General features: G+C 42.5%; 1 protein-coding gene across 1 annotated transcript; it reads left to right on the top strand.

Annotated features, from left to right (window-relative positions):
• Nucleotides 1-7,072: 7,072 nt before the first annotated feature.
• LOC132261459 (mucin-2) lies at nucleotides 7,073-20,722 on the top strand. Its single transcript, XM_059760288.1, has 6 exons — nucleotides 7,073-7,162; nucleotides 16,318-16,627; nucleotides 17,078-17,318; nucleotides 18,250-18,415; nucleotides 18,511-18,876; nucleotides 18,968-20,722. The coding sequence occupies exons 1-6, from the start codon at nucleotides 7,073-7,075 to the stop codon at nucleotides 20,720-20,722; spliced, it is 2,928 nt and encodes a 975-aa protein (XP_059616271.1).
• Nucleotides 20,723-21,037: the final 315 nt, after the last annotated feature.

The following is a 21,037-nucleotide window of genomic DNA, read 5'->3' as shown; positions in this document are numbered from 1 at the left end:
GGGACAGGCAAAAGGGAGCTTTCAATGGATCCTTCCGTCTCTGTGTGCCATTTTTGAATGTCATCCAAGGAGGAACTTTGAGAATGTTTCCAACATTGTTTCCACACTGAAGAATGCAACATGGGAAAATGAGAAAATGTCTAAATTGCAATCATCCGTGCCACATGGAGCGAATAACTTGCCTAACATGAGCAATAATAAATGCTTCTATTTGTAAAAGTCTCTTCAATATTCAGAGGTTGAACGATATATATAGTTTTTTATTTGCAAAGGAGACAAAACACAAGTTAGAGAGTGTCTAGCGTGAATTTTAATTTTTTCCCGATGAACTGTATGTACATATGTATAAAGTTTGGTGTTTGCCGAGTACATTTTCACTAACGTAATTCCCCTGAGCTTCCAATTCCAAACTGAATTTGAGAGTATCTTCTGTTCCATGGAGAAACTTTTCATGAGCACAAGTTAAGTCGGTAGTTATTAGTGTCTTTCTAGTTGATAAGTCTCACTACCGAGAGAGACTATTAGATGTGTTCACAGTTGAACTTTGGGAGCATAATTGCAGCACTCTGTCATGGAGGAGATCAAATTTAGGATAATCTTTTAAGCACGCTGTTCAAAAAATTTCCTAATTTCACTCCTCGCAGATCCTGAAGTTTAGACTCGATATCGTTAAGATAGAATTTTTTATGTTTCCTGCGTGTTGGGCAATTCAACAGATTATATTTCTGGAGCCCTAACAGTCGTCAATAAAAATGTGATTATCATAGAAATTTGGCCCAACGGTGAATCTCATGAGACCTGTAAAGGTGTTCTGATAGAATTTTATGCCCATATTCTTTTATGCCTATTTGTAAAACATTTTGCCGCATTTTATAGAGTCTTAAGTCATTCGTTTTCCCTCTTTATTGACTCTCAAGAGATTCCGCCGGCGAGAATTTTCACTCTGCTGTTTATTTTATGAGGAAATATCTCATTTTCAATATCTTTCACCGTGACAAGAGGCGGAAAAACTGCGATTTGATTGATTTTGGAACATAGAGTTATTATAGTGTGATATGACAAGCGAAATGTTGCGAATGTGCAAAAAAAACATGCAATCTAATGGAAATATTTATGAGTTAATTGGCACAATGAATATGGCTCGTGATCAATGATATAATTTTTATAGGCTCTGTATTTAATTGAATGTTAATTAATTGTGGGATTTAATTAAAATTGTCCAAAATATTACGGTGCACGTGAAATCATATTGAATTACGCATTGAATTATGTAGAGATTTTTCTCAGTTCAATGTCCATTTGGTGTTTTACGCTGTGACATTTTTTTCATCATGCTTTATTCCCAGACAATGCTCATTTTTATTTCTGCTCGAAATGCCATGAAATGAGGTCATGTGCGGGGGTGTAGGAGTGTCATTCTAATTCTCTGCAAACAGAGAGAGTCTTCATTTGACTATTTCAATGGTCACAAAGTGGCCCAGCTGGAAAAGGAAATTCAGTTCAGTAGTTCAGGTAAACCAGTCCGGGTTGTCTCTTTTTTCAAAATTACCTTATTCAATTTGTTCTCTCTTTCTCTTCAGGCCATTGAGATGGGAGGTGGAATCCTTTCCCCGAATGCGAAAGAGATTCTGTGTGAATAACTCGGGTGCAAATTCCCACCCTTATCAGTCATGAAAATTAAAACACTTTCATGAAAAATGCATTTCCCGCACCCCCACTCGTCCACACAATATACGATTCTGCAGAGGGAAATATGCAGATGCAAAGAGAGATTCTAATATCTTTCTCTGACTGTATATTTGTGTAAAATATAAATAAAGAAGGCAAAAAAAAACTGTTGGAATTGAAATTTTCAGAAAGCTCCTTTTCTCCTCCACGCCTTCTCGGGGGAGCAATTTGAATAATTCCGGAACTTGTTTCCAATTCTGTCTCTCTATGCGATACACATGGCCATTCCTCCTTTCGCGACCGAAAACTATACCCAGAGAATATGCACGACGGGAGACGAAAAGTCATAAATTATTGTGGCTGGAGGAGAGTACCGTTTTGTGGTTTTTAATCTTTGTGCACACAACCAAAAATGAACTCTTTGACTCACAAATGGAGTCACCTGATCTCGCTTAGGTGATAATTCACTTATCCCAGAGGAGAAAACACAGTTGCAATTCACTGCGGCTTTGCAGACCGTATCAGACTTTTCAATTAAGGTTCAGTGACAGTTGCGAGCGATAGTGGGATGAAAAAATGAATTATTGGGAAATGTGCTGAAAATCTGACGAGAGAGTGTCACACAATTTAGCTACGGTTGGTAAATGATTCACCTAACAAAACTATGCAGATGATTGAATATTAAGGGATGTGGCCAGAAGCCGCCACTTTAGCCAGAGAATTCGCACAAATTCACTCAGAATTCCCGGAATCTACTTAGCTATGTGGTCCACCTATAGGAATTATTCTCATGTTTATTCATTAGACTTCAACGTCGACGAGCACACCATGCCACTCTGTTCAATGTTGCAGCTTATTGAAATATGCATTCAGCATCCGTCAAGTCTCCAAAGTCCCGCCATGGACGAAACTTTAATGGAAAACTTCGTAAAACTTCCATAGCATGCACTATTAAAGGATTTTCCATTCAGCTTTTTGCATCCTTCGCTGAAAACAAGACTGAAAATACATTCCTCCTTCGAAACTGAAGGAGCAAGGAAGAAATTATAGGATGATCCCTAAAATGCTGTACTTCAAAGTATTCTAAGTACTCATTTTCAATTGATGCGTTAAGCTTTGAAACAAAGGATGAAAACTTTTTGTTATGCTTTTATGTATTATTAAATTGATATTGCACTATAAAATAAATTTTTGATACTCGGGTTTACATCGGAACTGCGATGATATTTTCCCTCGTTTTCCAGTTCAAACTGAAGAACTTTCATACATATATTCTGTCATTTCTCATATAAACTGGCAGGTTTATTTACCAGAGGACTTTTTATCTGCAATGTTGCGAGAATGAGTGAATTACCAGAGTATAACTATACTCCTCATCCATCCACTGTGAACTGTGCAAAAACACACACAATTCCCCGTCTATTGTCTTGGGGTTGATTGAATTCAGAGAATTCTCACACTGTGGGTTCAACTCTGATCAAAATCCACACCGATAAGGGTGAAAGAGTGTAATGAACAAGCATGAATGGGAATGAACATCCAGCATTTTAAACAATAGACCACCCTAAACATGTAGTTGGCAGTACTTAAAATCAATACCTCACACTCTTGTCACTTCACAGCCTCCGCAGCAATTATTGCAGTGTTTTCGAGCGATAAATTAATTCCCAATCCCTATTCACAATTTATCATATGCTTTTTGGACGTAAATCAATTTTCATGGCGAAATCTATTGAGGTGAAGATGGTGCTTGAGCATGAGGAGACATTCCACATTCAAAAGAGAAGTTTGCGCCGAAATAATTACACAGTCGATAAAATTGTGAAGCACAAGATGTAGAGAAACGTGGATGATTGTAATTACAACTCATGATTTATTTATCAATTATTTTATTTTACGACGGCCTCTGGGTCTTTGACTGCAGCCACGAGTCCCGTTCCTGGCCAACAGGTATACAAATCACCTTGTCCTAATCATATTCAATCTGACAAATTCTCAAGAAAGTACTTCAAAGTTCAAACTGCCCTCATTACGTTGTTGTGATATGCAAAGCTTAGGGAAATACTCCCGTAACTTCGCATCGTGTCCCGCGTGCAGAAGGGCTGCATTGAGGTCGATTGGTGTCCTGTGGGAGATGAAGCACCGTGAGTTATCCGGGAATCAATAGCCGACCAACTCGTTTAGCTATTTATCCCTTGGGAGACTTTATTGATGCCCGGATCAAATGCAAGAGCGAGTTGAGAGCGCTGAAAAAAAACACACCAAATTATGCAAAACCGTTTCTCCACACAAAGAAAGTTTCACATATATATGCATATTCTAGCACAAACTCCATGGCCTTTCGCTGGCGCTGGAAAAAGTTGATGTAAATTATGCAATCTGAGACAATTATTTTTGCAGAGTTGCCTTTTGCGCCGCCGAGACTGGGCAAATTTGCATTGTACCTGAAGCTGTGGCGTCACTGTGGTGATGTGTGTATCTGAAATGTTGGGGTATTGAAAAGTTCTCGCGACAGGTCAGAGGGTGGGAAAAGTTTATTAATTATGGATGAATACTGGGGAAATTAGCCCGAGGCGCGCTGGGCTCTTGGAGGACTGCATCAGCGCCGCTCGCCGGTGTTGATCTTCTGCATGGTGCACTGTTGCAAATTGCCATGGTCGTGTGGGAGTGCACTTCTCGAAACTCTTGTGGTTTTGGGATGTTTTTGATTAATTCCGTCACACAGAGAAGCTCCAAAATCCACCTCTTCGCCGGCCACTTTCCAGCGGCCACTCGGCTTTTTCCATCACATCTGCCGCCTGGCTTCAGTGCCGCGCACACATCCAACTTCTTCCCACTGGCCCACAGAGATGCCACATACAATTTGCGACAATGGCAAACACTCGGCAGGACTGGCACATTGTCGTCAAATATTCAAGCTCGGTGTCACAGTGAATTTCTGTCTCTTCACGACCCTCTCAGGTGTCAAATACTACTTAGAAGCAGCCTAATAATTTATTTGCATTTTCGCAAACTTTCAACACTTCTTGCTCTTGCTCACTGACGTGACGATTCTGGCTGTGGATGGTAAAAATTATTTGTACCGTTCATTGCTCAATCCGGCGGCGAAGAAGCTGGAGAACAACAACCTCGACACAGCGCGGAAAACTTCTTGCTGGATTGATGTCGCGAATGGTGGGGCGATGGGAATAGTGAACCCAAATCCAGATTCACCTATTCAAATGTGTGCGCCAAGAATCTAGTCTGTGGTGGCAAACCTACAGCACCTTTTCAACACTCTACAACTTCGTTTGCTTAGTGAAGTCAGAAAAAATAGAAGAAAATATAGGGAACATGAAGGAATAAGATGTAATGTGAAAATAATAATAAGTGAATTGTACAGAATAGCAATCATGATCTGATTAGCATATGAATGATCAATTATGTTAGGGTGTTGCAACATTCCTTTAGCGGTCAAGTACGAATAAACAAATATAGATTTGTTTAATTGATGCTCCTCTCAAACAAATGATGCTCATCTACTTTTATCAAGCTTGCTATAAGACAAAATATTGCAGATAAATTATCACAATGTACTTCGGAAGCACAACCCTTCGCATTGAATCACATCAAACCGACAAACAAGATTATTTTCTCGTTCTTCAAAGTTTCTCGCACTCTTGTTGTCTTAATCAATGCCCAACCCTCTTCGTGCCTCGATTTCCACGGGACTTCCACGGAAACCATCAGTCAGAGATTGATGATTGACTCGATTATTGGCTACTTCTCATAACGATTCCTATTCATTTCAACGCACTGGAATGCTTTTTGCGTGAAATCTTTTAATAGACCAATACATCTTCTTCAGTCACGTCAGAGAGTCCATGCAGAGCCCAGAGCAATTTGCCAAGAACTTGTGTGAGCGCAAATTAATGACAGTGAGGCCACCTTTTGTTCGCTGTGCCAGAGATGCTGAGGAATTCTGCGCAAGATGAGTCTTTCACTCTCACCGCGAGGGCAGCAGAGGTTGACTCGCGGGTCGACCAGTGAAGAAAGGTTCTCCATCACTGGATGACGAGCGACGCTCTTTCTCCCGATGGCACATTAGCCAGAGTGTGTTGCTGGACTCAATTCCGGACGGTGAGCTCGGGAGAGAGTATTGGAGGAACGACAGAGCGAAGAAATTGCACCTCTCACTGTGTTGGGGATTAATCAGAGGCGAGGTGAGGTACACATGAATGTGCCCGCGAGGAGGCAACGAACCAAGAATACATGCTTGGCGAAAGAGTGGATCTTGATTACGGGGCAATTGTTCTCTACCTCCTCTTGTATGATCTTGCTTTGGTGAGACAAGCCTAAACAGTTCTCTTTTACAGAACTTTGATTCATTCGCCACTCTCCGGCCGCTCCATTCACACACGAACAAACTCTACACGCGACTCTGTGACCGTGGAAGAACTGTTCTTTCGCCGAAGCCACTGAGTGGCGGATTGATGGGCTGAGGATCGATCGGGAAGACCACTCTTCAGTGCGATCGCGGAGTGCTAAGACGGTCGGTGCATTGCTTGTGAGCGAGAATTATGGTGTTGAGTGCTTCAGGTGTCACTTGGCGAGGTGGACAATTGAACTGGGCCGAGCAGTGAACTTGACATCCCAACGAGGGCCAACGCGCCACCAAAGTAAATATACACAGTGGAATTGGTCTCTTTGGGACATTTTCTCTTCGCTGGCAGCTTGGCTGGCAGTAAACCTTCTTTTTCCTGCCTCTTCTATCTCACCAGTTCTATATTTACTTTAATCCACTTCTTTTCGCTTTTTTCAACTACTCACCTTCAGCTGTGCACTCGGCGGGTTTCTCAGCCGAAAATACCTGCGCTGGTGCTGCTTAAATTTTGGAACACGTCTCACGAGCGCAGCGACAGTCGCGCTGAGAAACCCCTCGATCTTTATCTCTGTGTACCTTTTAATTAAACAGGACTATCCGGTTCTCCTAGATTTGAGAGTTTCATACCTTCTTCTCTCACACCTTTTCAGCCGAAGCCCTCCTGAGCCACCCAGTGTGACAACAATAACCACAGACAGTGGATTGTCTTGCCGTGGCGAAGACGCTTAGAGACGCAAGACAGAGAGGAAATAATGAGTGAAGCGCTGTAAAAAGTACATCCCAAAATTATTATGTGTCTGTGTTATGAATGTTAAACCATACTCTATAGTGTGAAGGAGAAACACTGGGAGTGTGCATTTAATATTCCTCCTCGAGACAATATCCAGTGAGGATTGAGTGAAAAATTGCCTTCGATACGATCTATCCAATCCATGACAAGGTGGAGTGTGATAGTGAATTACTGCCAAGTGTGAAAAATCTCCTTCGCAAGCCGAAAGCATTGCTGAGTGCAATATTGCATTCGGTGGCACATCTGCAGCCATGGACACGGTTTACAGCACCAAGAAATACCTGCAAACTCTCACGGCAGGAAGTGACTACTACAGGAGCCCCAGTACAGTTAGACAAATGGTAGGTGAACAATTATGCTAGATATTGCAATTACTCTGCATTATTAAATTGTCCATTTAATATCCGGTGTGCAGTCACCTTGCCGCAAGTTTTCATGCATATGAGATAGGGCAATCGCTCATTGTTTTCACGGGGTGGGCAGTGATATTATTCACTCTTGTCTCCACTTGTTCCTTCTGCACCTCCCCTTCGCGCCCCCGACAATGCCACCGCAGTCTGAGGAATTTGTAATGTGAATAATTGTGGGAAACGTCGTATCATGGCTTCAATTCACAGATAAATAGCACGCCAACGGTGACAATACACTCCTCTTTGCCATTATTCAGCGCCGAGATGAGAGCCAATGTGGCGGAAGCGACATTAGATTACAATTGTAGCTATGAAAAATCCATTCTTTCGTTCTATATGTTCTTGGCGTTTAATACTCACGTAACAAACGAGTGTGCCTGGATAAATTCATACTTTTAATTCAATTAAAAATGTGTGGAACATTTGAAAAATGCGTAATTGGTTATTGTGAGAAGGCATGAAATTTTAGCCCTAATTAATCATGTTTTCATTAATTCTCAAGGTATTCAAAAAGAACGGCCAAAAGTAAGGGGGAGATATTTCGACCAGAAGTGGTGTACAGATAGAAAGAAGTAGAAGTTTTAGGGAGTGAAAGTGTTAAATTTTTACAATATTCCTGGATCCTGGAAGTCTTGGGAAGTGTTAATGATTTTTCATGCAAATTGTGGAAGTGTCAGGAAGTGGTGTTCAGATTTTAGCTAGATTATCTCCTCCTTGGCCAGAAGTGTTAGATGGACTCAAAATCGTCCAATTTTTGCTGTCTTTCACTCAGTGTAGTGAAAAACCTAACAAGATACTGCTAATGAGGCCACTTTCTTACCATCTTACGGTAATTGTCGCCGAATTTGAACATCTGCTGCTGAATTATCATTTAATTTTGCTCTTTCTAAAACCCATTAGTGCAGATGTGTTCTTAATTAAATCTGGGCGCAGAGTTGTACTGTTTTCAAAATACCCGCCGCCAGATTCATTCTCGGCTCCCACCTTCGTCGTTCCCTTGTTCTGGTGACAATTCTTGGTGAGTGCGGCGCCTCATATCAAACATACAGCTGTGGCATTAGCACTGTGGCCACCTCGATGCCACCGTGCTGCAATTACGCGTCCCGAAGACTCCCTCTTGGCCACTCTCGCCTCTCAGCATTGCGTAACAATTGGCAGAGCACTTGCAGTTCCACGTAATAACACTCGAGAGAGCACTAATGATGATTTTATCCAGAACAGAGAGTGTACCGTTTTTGAATAATGCCCTCCTCCAGGAACAAGACCGATAAGGCGCTCACCTGCAAAGGCTCTTGCGGTCAAATTTATGTATACACGGCGTTAATTCTATGACTTCGGTCATAAATGCGTAACTTCTGAATTGTATCAATTATATCGGGGCATTAATAATGCAGAAGTTTTGCGGCATGAACAATAAACGATAATCTTATGGAGCACGCTTAGCAGTTTATTTGGATCCATCTGAACTACCTTTCTAATTGCTAACAAAATTAAGTGAAAGAATTGTGGTGATATGAATAAATTTAAGTGGAATTACATTCAAATCATTGCCATTATGTCATCTGAAAATTAATGGCAGCACATATTAGGATTCGCACAGTCCGTTGATCTATCCGATCGGAGGCTATTGACCCAGTTGGTCAGAATGGTGGAACTCACTAAAATCTTGTGGCCTGAGGGAGAAGATAAGTATGCAAATTAATATTGGACGTTGTTGGTGGTATAAAAAAGAACTTTAATTTCTGCCCCGATTAATGCCGCATGTTATTAAAGTCTGTGCTGAAATGTATCACAAATTTACGAACACATTTATATCAATTAGCAGGTGATTGGGATAATAATGTACACTGCTCCGTCGACATTTTACACAGCGTGTCATTCATCTAGAGATACATAACAATTGACATGGTAAACAGTGTGCCTCGCGGAATGCTTTTACGATGTCTCATAAATCAGGGTAACTTTTAGTTTTTTTTTCCCCTGCGATACTGGACGGAAAAATCTGTTATACAAATATCCAATGTGATTTTCTATGCCAAGAACCATCGGATGTTCTCTTTCTCGGCTGCTCGAGACAATTTTTCTCCGCACGTCGTGAGAAATTTCTGCAGTGTGTCGAGAAGTGGTTCGAGGGCGAGAATATGGGTTACATCAGGGAAAAGTTGAGTCATAATCCTCTATCGCCTAATTGAAATAACATGATATTGGGGGAAGTATGCTTTCCATCCACCCTCCCAAACTAGCAGACTCACTTCAACTCCCGCCAAACTCTCCGCCGCAAAACACCCACGCCACAAACTTTGATTAGACGAGAAAACTCAAGTTTGAGTTGCGGAGCCTCGAATAATCTCACTGACTTCTTAATACACCTCCGCATACCGAAAATTCACTAGATTTGCTCCCAAGAGTGGAAAGAGTGGCGATTTAATCCACTCTGGGTTTGCAAGGTAACAATAATGCGCCAACCCAGGAAATTAAACTTTTATCAATTACTGCAGAAGCGCGCAAATTCTTAAACACTTTGCCTGCGTGTTTCACAGCTGATGTGCGCCACTCAAGGGTTCAGCAACACTTCTCAATGCGATTCTTTCAAGCATTCTTGCGCCTCATTCAGGAAACATCTTCACATTTGAGGGGAGAATATTTAAGCGGGTTTCCAATGTTTTTTTTTGTGTGATCATTCTCAGCCATTCAACGCGAAAGGAAAAAACGGTAAAAACATGAAGATTTGTGGGTATTTTCATTTCTCTGTGTTGCAAAAGATTCCAGACGAATGGACCACGATATTTGGGCTAGAGAGCACTGGCTATAAGTCATAGACTCTGTCGTCTTGTTTCCCGCATCTGCAATTTGCCATGCACTCAGAGTGCAAAGCATAATGCTATGAAAGAATGCAATGTGGTCTTGAGTTTTGAGCTGAATAATGCTGTTGCTCCTCTGAAACTGGCCAGTGTGACCTACATTCGCTCCCAGCTCAGCACCGAGAGATATTCTGCTGAAAATATGTATGAGAAACCATAGTCTGAATGGCTAAACAGAATCATGATCATCACTGGGAGGCACAGCTGAGCAGCACACGAAAAGCACGATACAATACAACTTATATAACGGCTTATGATTGTGTGGTTCTTTTTTATTAATTAATTCAACTCTCAAGAGTTCTGCTCTCACGTGAAACTTTGAGGAATGGCGTATAATGCTTCCCTGCCTCATATCTGAATGGATTATGGCCTGAATGGGATCCTGTGCATTCTAACGTGAATTTTCACCTTTGCCTATCTTGTCCTACATCCACTTTTTTTTCTCACTTATATACAAAGAATACATACGAAAATCCCACCGAGCGAAGGAGCAGTTTCAGTGCCATAAAATATTTGTGCGAATTGCTCTTGGTTGGCCGAAAAAAAATTGCTCCGGAAGACTTTGGGTGAAATGCAGAGGAAATAGCCTTAAAATAAGGAGGGGCTGAGGAGGAAATCGCGCAGGAAGGAGAGCGAGAGCGATAGAGAGAGGTGAAGATAAATTGGGACGAAGGTGAAATACATCGCCAAATGCTGTTTCTTGTGAGAAGTGCAGAACCAGTAGTACTGTTAAAAATTAATTTTACAAACTCATATCTGATTCCGGCTTTAGGTGAGCCTGTCAAATGAGTCTAATTCCGGAATTCTTGGAAAAATCGCTGCACTGAAAATGCCAATCTCAGGTTATAATCCGTGAAAAGATGACTGTGATAAATTATCTTGGAATTGGTTGGTGATTTGAAGACTTTGAAGCAGCAAAAATATCACAGAATTTTGTTTTTCCAACTCTCTATTGACAGAGTGCTTTTATTTACCCCAGAAGATTATGCAAATCGGTAAATAAACACTTACTACAGTCTTTCTGGGTAAGCCAAGTGTAAAATTCTGATGTATTTTTTACACAAAAACTGTTACTTTTGCAAGAACATGCGTAACAGTTGAGTGAAAAAGAAAACACAGAAACGCCACTTGCAGTGCGAGTGAACTATGCGCCACACGTGGCTCGCGAAGAGACGCATTAGTAAATCATTTGGAGGATTTGGAGGGTGGAAAGTCCATAATTCTGTGGCAACAATTTGGCGAGCACATAGTCAAGAATAGGGAGTGCGCGAGAACGTGTTCAACTTCACTGCACTTCCCGCCCACGCCGGCAGTTCACCTTCTCGGGCACCAGAAACTTTATTCAAACACTTTGGAGATTTATAAATTACATAACTTGTACTCTTGACTCTTCCAAATGCTGTTCAAGTTCAATGAACAGTGTAGAGTTTTTGCTGCTTGACTTCATTTCGAGAGCGCGCGCACTTTATATCGCTCGACTTGGAATTCCTGCCGGATAAATTCACACATTTGAGCTCTTCTTCACTTTTTTTACGTGCCATTCTCTTCTCCCCACGAGCAATAATCGTACGTATTAATTTAATCAATACACACCATCTCATGCCGTCTAATTACCTTTCTTCTATTTTTCTGCAATTTCCCTGCCAACATCCGTGGCTCCCATGGCAAGAGCTTCATTAGCATCAACACCTCTTTCTTGCGCTCCTGCAATGCAACTCGTCAGGGCGCTGTGTTGTTTTTCTCTCCCCCCTCCCCATATATGGGAAAAGAATGAACTGTTGTGTGATCTGGATACACAAATGAGATGCATAACACTCGAGAATTTCATTATGGAACGCTCCATTTTACATCTCTTCTCAATCAATCAACAAATTGTCGCTTTTGTCTCTGCACGCCACAACAGGCGACAAGGTGGAGAGCGCGAGAGAAGTTGATGATCACGGTAATTTCGACTATTTAATACCCATCGCCATGGAAGACACACGAAGATGACTGTGGAAGTGGAATGTGGTTTCCGATGTTGTCTGTAAAATTCTTCAAATCACTTTCAGAGTTCATCATCTTCTTTATGTGTGTCCCGTTAGAGTTTATACCATTTCCAGCGCTCGGTTGAGGGCACTTGGAAGAGAGGAGTTGTGTGTAAATTTTATTGTTCCGTAGAGTGCCAAAAATTACTGCTCAGCCACACAATTTAATAGGTAATGAGAACGAGAAGACAAATGACTCCCCCAAATTACCCGAAGCTCCCACTTTGACACTTTTGCGCTCATTTGTATGCCGAATGCATGCAACACTGTATTGAAATGAAGGAGCATTGCAGCTCCGAAGGGTGTGTGAATTGGGCGCAAAATTCTTTTAATATGCATTCCATATTAATGTCAGCTCTGCGCAGCATAATTAATGCTTAATCCAACGAGAGACCATGCTAACAGTGCGGAGCAGCGGCAAAATCACACATAATCCATATGTAATGTGTGTATTAAGAGCCAAAAGAGCAAAGAACCATTACGGTGCGGAATGAATTCTGCCAGCATTAAAAGCCCCACTAATGAAATTTTAATTATCGCTTTTATAGTTATTCTTGGACGTTCATCAAACACTGCATTATGCCATGACTCTCCTGTTTTATTATTGCATATATATATTCCCTACAAGACACGCTCGTGGTGTCATTTTGCTCGTGCACATGTCTTCCCTGCCAATTGACTCTGATGATGATGCTGCAGATATTATGGACTATCTCTATGTGTGCTCTGGATTGCCATAAAAGTCCCAATAGCTTCCTCATCCTCGGGGCCATGGAGCGACAATTATTGTATTGACGACGACAAATAATTGTCAGCATACCTCATCCAGAAGGGGTATTCATAATAGGAGAAATCGACCACGAATGAGAACATTCTGTCTCGACATTGCATTGCCAAAGGCTTTAAATATACGGATCAATTCCCACTCAAACTAAGGAATCTGAGGCTTAAAATGGCGATTGACTAAATAAAACTAACCACTCGTGGTATTTCTCTATTTTGGATGACACGTGTTAAGTCAATTTGTACCTTCTGAATGTGTTATTTTAAAACAATTCTCGATTGTAGAATAAGTTGTAAAGATAGATTAATCTGTGATTGTGGCTCGAATTTTCAAGCATCAACATGAAAGATAAACTTGTGAAGCTTCATTATTTTTCTTCATTTACATAACATGCAATCGTTTAAAACTCCCTAACGGTGTTTTAGTGAGAATACAAATCGTGTTTTTCCTTATTAATTTCGAACGTTAAGCATGTTTGAATTTTAACATTTGTCAATTTTAATGGGAATCCAGCGTAATTCAACTGAATTACACAAGACGTGCTGATATTCTCCTTATAGTCGTTGAGAGTGCATGTCTTGACGAGAGCAAACACCCCTTGGCTTTCTCCTCTTCTCTTTGTCGTCTATCGACATGTTATCTTCCATAATTACTTTTCCATTAATCAGTTATTCCTATTTTGAGCAAAAAAGCAACCCTTTCTCAGCATCTCGTGCAAAGTGTATGATTAATATCGCTCTCATGTAAGACATAATCCCGATGTTTTTCCTCCTCTTGAATATCTCAAGTGCCCTCGCCTTGTATGTGTTTTCCCTTGCCCCAGACAATGTGTGAGTTTCCTCTGCACCGCCATAAAGTAAGGAGTGTAATCCTCTTCCCATGTAATATTTAGCATGGCTGTAAAAAGCATGGAGGAAGAGTCACAATTTAAGCTTGAATCATTCTCACATGTGCAAAGGGGTGAAATACTTCTGCAAAGTGGCTCGTCCTTCTATATTGTCATTATGAAGTCGCTATTATTATTTTACTATCGACATCATTATACTTTCCTCTCGCATATCGCTTCAGATGGCGTCAATGAAAGTGCATTTGCAGTAGAAATTATTAAATTGCTCTATGCTTAGTGATTTAATAGGGCTCTTTGGTTTCTCTTTCGTCATTTATTCCTATCAAGGTAGAAACTGATTGCAATTGAAATTGCTCATTTCTGTTTATTTGCTTACTTTTGCACTGATAATTCTATGATGCATTATATCTTTATGCTCCCCTCAGTGAAATTTGCTTTCTATATATAGTATTTGTGTGAGCTTTTGAGCGTTAGGAATTTTCCAATATGGCCCACTTGAACCCTCCTCCCTTTGAAGCATCTCCAGCCGATTTTGCAACTATTCCATCGATTTTGCCATGGAGAGAGTGTGGCATGATAAAAGAGGGCTTCCCCTGCAAATGGGTTGCATTAAAGGCGATGGAATTATTTCACTCCGCTCCTCAAAGCGTCTGCCAGCGCCCAGGAAAGAGGGGTGAACGATAGTGGAACAGGACGGGTGATTGAGGACTTTTCATTATTTCTCCATTCGCAATTTTTCCAGCTCAGAGCTTCGCGAGACATGAAAGAGCTTCAGCGCAGAAAAGAAAATTTGCACAATGCATTTTGATCGACGAGAGAATGGCTGTCCATTTTGACAGGGTGGCTCTTTTTTACCTGTGTGCGTTTTGTCACCCGCTGGAAAAACCGTGCGAGCAGCGCGACGAACCAGGTGTGGGCATGAATACAAAAGGTGGGCGAGATACAGCATCCGAGGCTCTTTCTCGCGTGGCGTCACGTCGCATGAGCACGAGTGAAGTCTCTGTCTTTTTTCCTCGACATTCACGAGCCCGTGAAAAAAAGCAATTATATATTTTTTATTATCATATAATTTATTTTCACCCAGGAAACTCCGCAACCAATATTTATATTTTAGCTGCACTTTCAACTTTAGATGCAACTGAAAAACTTTATAATTAAAAACTGTCAATTGAGATTTCAATTTAAATTAAAGTGCAATTGACTTGACCCACTTGACTTAATTTTAACTTGAACGACTTGCTATGTATCTGTGAAATACAAAAAAGGGAGGACGAAGAGACAGTTTGAGTGTGATTTTATATTTAATACAACTTCTACCATTTCAGCAAACAAAAGTGCCAGTGGGAATTTCCGCTGTTTATTGCGAAAATTTATAGCAAAAAATAATCTGTCGACGTAAATTATCCGCAACAATCAAAAAGAAATATATATGTATTTTTATAAATCATAAAAGTAGTGTCTCTAGGAGGGTGGCTTCCGAGGGACGGAAAGAAAAGAACTCGAGGCGCAAGGAAGGGGTGTTGTTATCATAAAAGTTCCAATGAGTCTTTTGCGTTTATGTCGACCATTTCTCATCCAGCAAACGAGGATACATGCAAAATTTAACTGCTTTTCACCCTTACGAAAGTGTCCTAGACAATATCGTCATTGATTCCCACATATCAGTTGGGACATCGTGAGTTTCAGGACGCTTTTGTGTGACCAGAGAGTTATGATCACACGAAGAGTGACTCAAGAAGAGGGAAATATTTCTGTAAATTAAGGCATACCTTAATTTAATCATCCACTGAAACTTTTTAATCCCTTCTACCTTTGCAATTATCGAGAAGTTTAATTTTGAAGTCGCCCAGCAAGAGCCAATTACAGCAACTAACAAGTCTCTTAATGCATCTCAAGCTGAGTATTGTGCTGAAGTTCTGCCATGCCAGGCAGAGAGACCTTATCAATACATATAAAATGTGAATAATTGACAATGGAATGAAGAGATTGGCGCACCAAATGCTCAGATGAATGGCACCGACAATGCACTTTGGAGACTGTCGGTGCGACAGAAATGCCAAGGAAGTAATTCCGCCTCGATTTTGTCTTCAGCCGCCTCTGTGGCCCGAAGGGTGGGACGCGAGAACAAAACATTCCTTGTTTGCATACATCAAGAATTTCTTGTATGTACTTTCACATAATACTTTTGTGTTGGTCTCAGCAGCAAACATGGAGCCCCGGTCTTACGTCCTCATCTTCCATGGGGAAGGACGATGGGGATTGAGTGTGTGTTTAAATAATTAACAATGTTTGCCGGTTGGTTTCTCTCCTTTCGTTAATATTTGAAGAGGCAAATTTATGATTGTCTTACGCCAAGCCTCCGCCGGCCTGTTATTCCAGCCTGGGACCCACTTTGGATTCAGGGGATGGAATTTTTAAAAGGTATGCGGTCCTCCACGGCGGGCTGCAATTTAGCAGCGACACCATCCGGCTGAAGCCATTGCAGAAATATAAAAGCATAACTGCGCCTCTTGCCGTACTGAAGATGAATATCGCACTATAAACATGTCTTGTGCTCTTCTTTGCAGTCGCACGATTACACATCGTACCACAACACGATGGGACGGCGCTCCACCCTCAATCCCTACACCCACATGACCAACAAATACTCCTACCCGACCGACCACAGCCTCAGCAGCCACTACGGGTACAATTCGTGGGGCTTATGGCGGGATTCTGCCAATTTGTCACTATCGGCGTTGTCATCAACGAAAAAACGTGGTGTGAAATCCTTTTCAATAATCCTGATGACTGCCGCTTTTATCGTGGTCCTGGCGGTGCTCTCAGTCGCCGGATTGGCCTTCTACTTCAGCACGTTTCGCTCGGAAATGGATGACTGTGAGTATTGCCTTCCCGCACTGCCGTGTTCGCCAACCCCCGGGATGAATTTTCACTCCGGCACAAATTCTTCCGCCAATTTCCTCACAATAGAAGACACGATATTTCTCCATCAATCAATTCCCACTGACGCATAAGTTTATGTAAAATCTCAATTACATTTCCCGCCAAGGGGGCGACGGGGTGGAGGTGTGGGGGATACGCTGAGATATTTGCAGGGCGCGAAGACCTACAAATTGATTTTGTAGGTCGTGAGTGTGTGAAATTTCCCCGGCGCCGAACATGACAATATGCTGTTTGTGTACGCGGCATAATCCGGGAAGTACTCCGCCACCCCCGGGATTGCGAGATGCATCAGCGTAGCGAATAGTGCTGAGTCGTGGAGAGCAAACACATCCCGGGTTGAGCGTGTTGTATGCAAAATAGCTGAGTTATCGCGTATTTTCGCAGCGTTGCTCGTGTTCGACGGCTCATTCCAAGTGATGCGCGGCGACATGTACACCACGGGCCTCAAATATAACCACACGTCAGCTTTCCGGCAGAAGCAGCAGTTCTACGAGCGTCTCGTTGACAATGCAATGGTCAGCGGAGGTCTCAGGACCACTAGATGCGACGTGATGGGATTCGGCAGTGGACCTCTGATCAATGTCAACTTTAGGGTGTTTGTCGACATCAAAAGCTCACCTCCCATGTAAGTATTTTAAACTTATGGAGCGTTTCCCAGTCAAACACGTGTATGTTTAACTTTAAACATGCAAGAGTTTAACATTCAAAATTAGCAAGATAAAACACGATTTGTGTTCTCGCTAAAACAGCGTTTTAGAGAGTTTGAAGCAATTGAACATTCTGTATAAGAATGAATAGGGCGAAATTTTCCATGATTACTCAGATGTTCTTTAAAATGTGTGATCCAGAATAAAAAAAAATTACAAGTGGTAAATTTTTGACACAATCGCCATCCTGAACCTTTCATGTGTGTTTAGCATTCCTAGTCTGAGTGAAAATCGCTCTATTTTCCCTCCTGTGCCACTATCACTCCCATTGACAGACTCAGAGTAAAAATGCTGTGTTTTTCTTGAAAATATTTGAAGTAATGTAATTTCGTATGCACTCCTCATAAAAGCGAAGAGACATTTGGCAGTGCAATTCCGTGAAGAGTGAAGTAGGGCAAAAGGGTTGTTGACTTTGCCACGAATTATTGCTCCACATCGGAAACGAGCTTCCCACGGAATGTGTGAAAAGTTACAACCGATTTGTAAACAGTCGCAAATTCAACATGTAAGGAATTTGAGATTTTTCTTCAGTCATTTCCAGCGAGAATATTACAAATGCCACTCAATTCTTATTCATAAGGAGTCACGGTGAAAATAAGAGTCAAGAAGAGATGCAATAGCTGTGGTGTAATTTAGTGTAACATTTTGGGAGAAAATACATTCGCGAGTTCCACTGTCGCCTCTTCGACTCTCCGCATTTTTGCGCAAATTGCAGAGGCGACATTCGCAATAAAGCATATGAAATTGCAAATGAGCGACAATGAAGGGAGTAATTGGGGAATTTTTCAATTGCATCGCTCCACTCAGCAATATCTCATGCTTTAATATTCAATTTGTTTCACATTGCAGGACAATGACGAATGTGGAGGAGCACATAAAGAATTCGCTGCTGAACGAAGTCACGTCCTCAAACTCATCCTTCAGGAACATTAAAATAGACCCCGACTCGATTGAGGTGAAGCGATCGCTGGATGTTGAGGCGCTCAAGTCGTCGTCATTTGTCAGGGAGATCGATGTGAGTACAGAGCAATTTTGCATGTTGAACAATTGCCAGCATGTGACCGAATGCATTGCATGTCACTGCCATTTCCTCTTCTGTCTCTCCTGCAGATGGCAACCGAGACCACCACCAGAGTCACACCGGCCTTTGATGAGCGCATCACGAAAAAATCGGGTGTCATCGAGAAGACAATACACAAGTTTTCATCGTCAACGACGCGACAGACGCCCAAGCCCACTAACAGCACCCCATCAGTTATTCAGGGCTCATATGAAATCACGAAGACCGAGGCGGACCTGACATACAGGAAGGATTATTCCACTCCAACAGTGGGCACCACCGACGTCGCGACGGGCGTCACACTGAAACCAATCGTCAATCATGCCACAATTAAAGTGAAGAGTTCGTCAAAGAAGGGTGCTGCTGTCTCCACAGTGGAAAAGGTTAACGCCACGCGGACTCACAATGTGGGAAAGGTAGGTTTACGCCGAGTTCAAGTAGTAATTAAATCACTGCACCGCTGCTTAAGATATGAGAGAGCTTATCTACTTTTCTGATTCACAACAGGTGGATAAAGTGGAGAATCCCGTGCGCACTACAACCACAGCTCCCGTGACTGTGACACCCGTGACGAGTACCGAGAGCACAACGAGCACCACAGAGAGGCTGGAGACGATAAGTGACACTCCCTCAATTGCCGCTTCATCGACCACAGAGAGTGCTAGTCAAGTGAGCACCGAAGAGGCGAAAGAGGATTCAAGTCACGAGACTGGCGCCAATAACAAAAACCCTCCGAAGCTGGATGTGAATCTCTTCACAAGCTCTCCAGTGCTGGATCGCGAGCCATGGCGTCCCATCAATCCGTCCACTCCGTCCAGGAAACCCACCGAGGAGACACCCATCGCCAAGGTGCCCACGATTCCGTCCAAGAAGGAGGAAGTGGTGTACAGGAATAGGGGAGACATCCTGGCGACGGAGAAGACGCATCCCATCTACTACCAGAGTTACACCAATCCATCCTTCTCGGCGACAACGATGGGCATTGAGCGACTGGGGGCGGCCGACGTGAGACCCTATCCGCTGCCGGTGAATAAGTTGTATGACGAGGACGCTGGCAATCTGGGACAGTTGAATCAAGGAGAGGTGATTCGCAACCCGAGCTCTGGACTGAAGGTGAACTACGACGACTATCACATGCACGGAGATCGTTTTGAGCATCTGGGCGGAGGAGTGATTGTGAAGAAGTCTGAGTCCACGGAGGCTTCGCAAGAGAATAATTCGAGCGCCGAGGCCGTGCCAGAAGTGTCAACTGTGGAGAATAATGAAGACACCACCCTGTCACCGGATGGCGTGGAGGAATCCGACCATTTGGGAGATATCCTCTATGATTTGCTGAGCAGCGGTGAACGATTCACGGACGGAGTGAGCACCACTGAGAAGATAAACTTCAACAACATTCGCGAGCATGTCCTCAACATGGCCAGAAACGCCAGTTCCACCGCGACTGTAGAGAGTGCAACCACCACTGCGGGAAACTCAACCATTGAGCCGACCACGACATCTTCGTATGTGGAAGTTGAGACGCTGGACTACACTCCAGCATCGTGGGAGCCACCAGCCCTCTTCCCCATCCAAACTAAGTGGGAGTTTGTCAACGGATCATCTGTGCTCGTTCCTGAGACTGTTCCCATGAAGAGGATCTACAATGACACTTTGCAGGCTTGGATTGTTGAGAATTCACAGCAGGAACAGGAGCCCAACAGACTTCAGGAATTGACATCGAAGAAGCAGGATTCCGGCAACATTCAGAACATTTCTGCCATTTTCGACACTCTGGCCTCCAAGTTAGGAATCACGCCCAACATCGCCAGCAAAGTGCCGCCGTTCCTCACGTCCAAGAAGAACCGAACGCGAGCTCCGTCAACAACCACCGAGAGTTTAACAAGGGAAACAACAACAACGGTCAGAATGACGACAACAGAGCCCGCAACAACCATCAAATCAACAACTGAAAGCCCTAGTAGTTCGGTTTCTACGGAAACCGAAGTGATATTGGTGCGATCATCTTCGGAAACTACCCCTAATCTATCGTCGGAAACAATTTCCGGCATGGCTGAAGTCGAGGAGGTCGATCCGGCGATATTTGAAGAGATGATGAGGAGATCCTCCACAACGAAGATGCCTCCACTCGTGACTCTCCTTCCGGCGAGATCCAATTTGGGCGTTAGGACCTTCAGGCCACCCATCAAGCACTTAGATAGTCGAAACTTCAAGACACCCTTAGCTAGAATCGTAACGGCAAGCATGAGCGTTGGCAACTGATTTCTTTCTGCCATCTAGTGATAGTGATGATAAAATTACTGAGCATAACTTTGCTTGTACAACATCAGCACTACATAACTGTCTGTCCCTCATTTTCCCACAAACAACTGTGCATTTATCCGTTTTAAGTATATATATATATATAGGATGTATAGGATAGTTCGATATGTCCATAAGATTTAAACATAATGACGGCCGATACACTGATACAGTGTGATTGAGACAGTACTTTCTACATTATAAGGTTACGTGTATAGTGTACTTTGCATGATATTCCATCATATTGATTCCTGTTGTTTATCCCGCATTGTAATC

The sequence above is a fragment of the Phlebotomus argentipes genome, unplaced genomic scaffold, assembly GCF_947086385.1.
Source record: "Phlebotomus argentipes unplaced genomic scaffold, Phlebotomus argentipes genome assembly contig_15, whole genome shotgun sequence".
In the NCBI taxonomy this organism is placed as follows: Eukaryota; Metazoa; Arthropoda; class Insecta; order Diptera; family Psychodidae; genus Phlebotomus; species Phlebotomus argentipes.
Note: the sequence above shows the minus strand (reverse complement) of the source record. Positions and strands in the feature narration are given on the sequence as shown.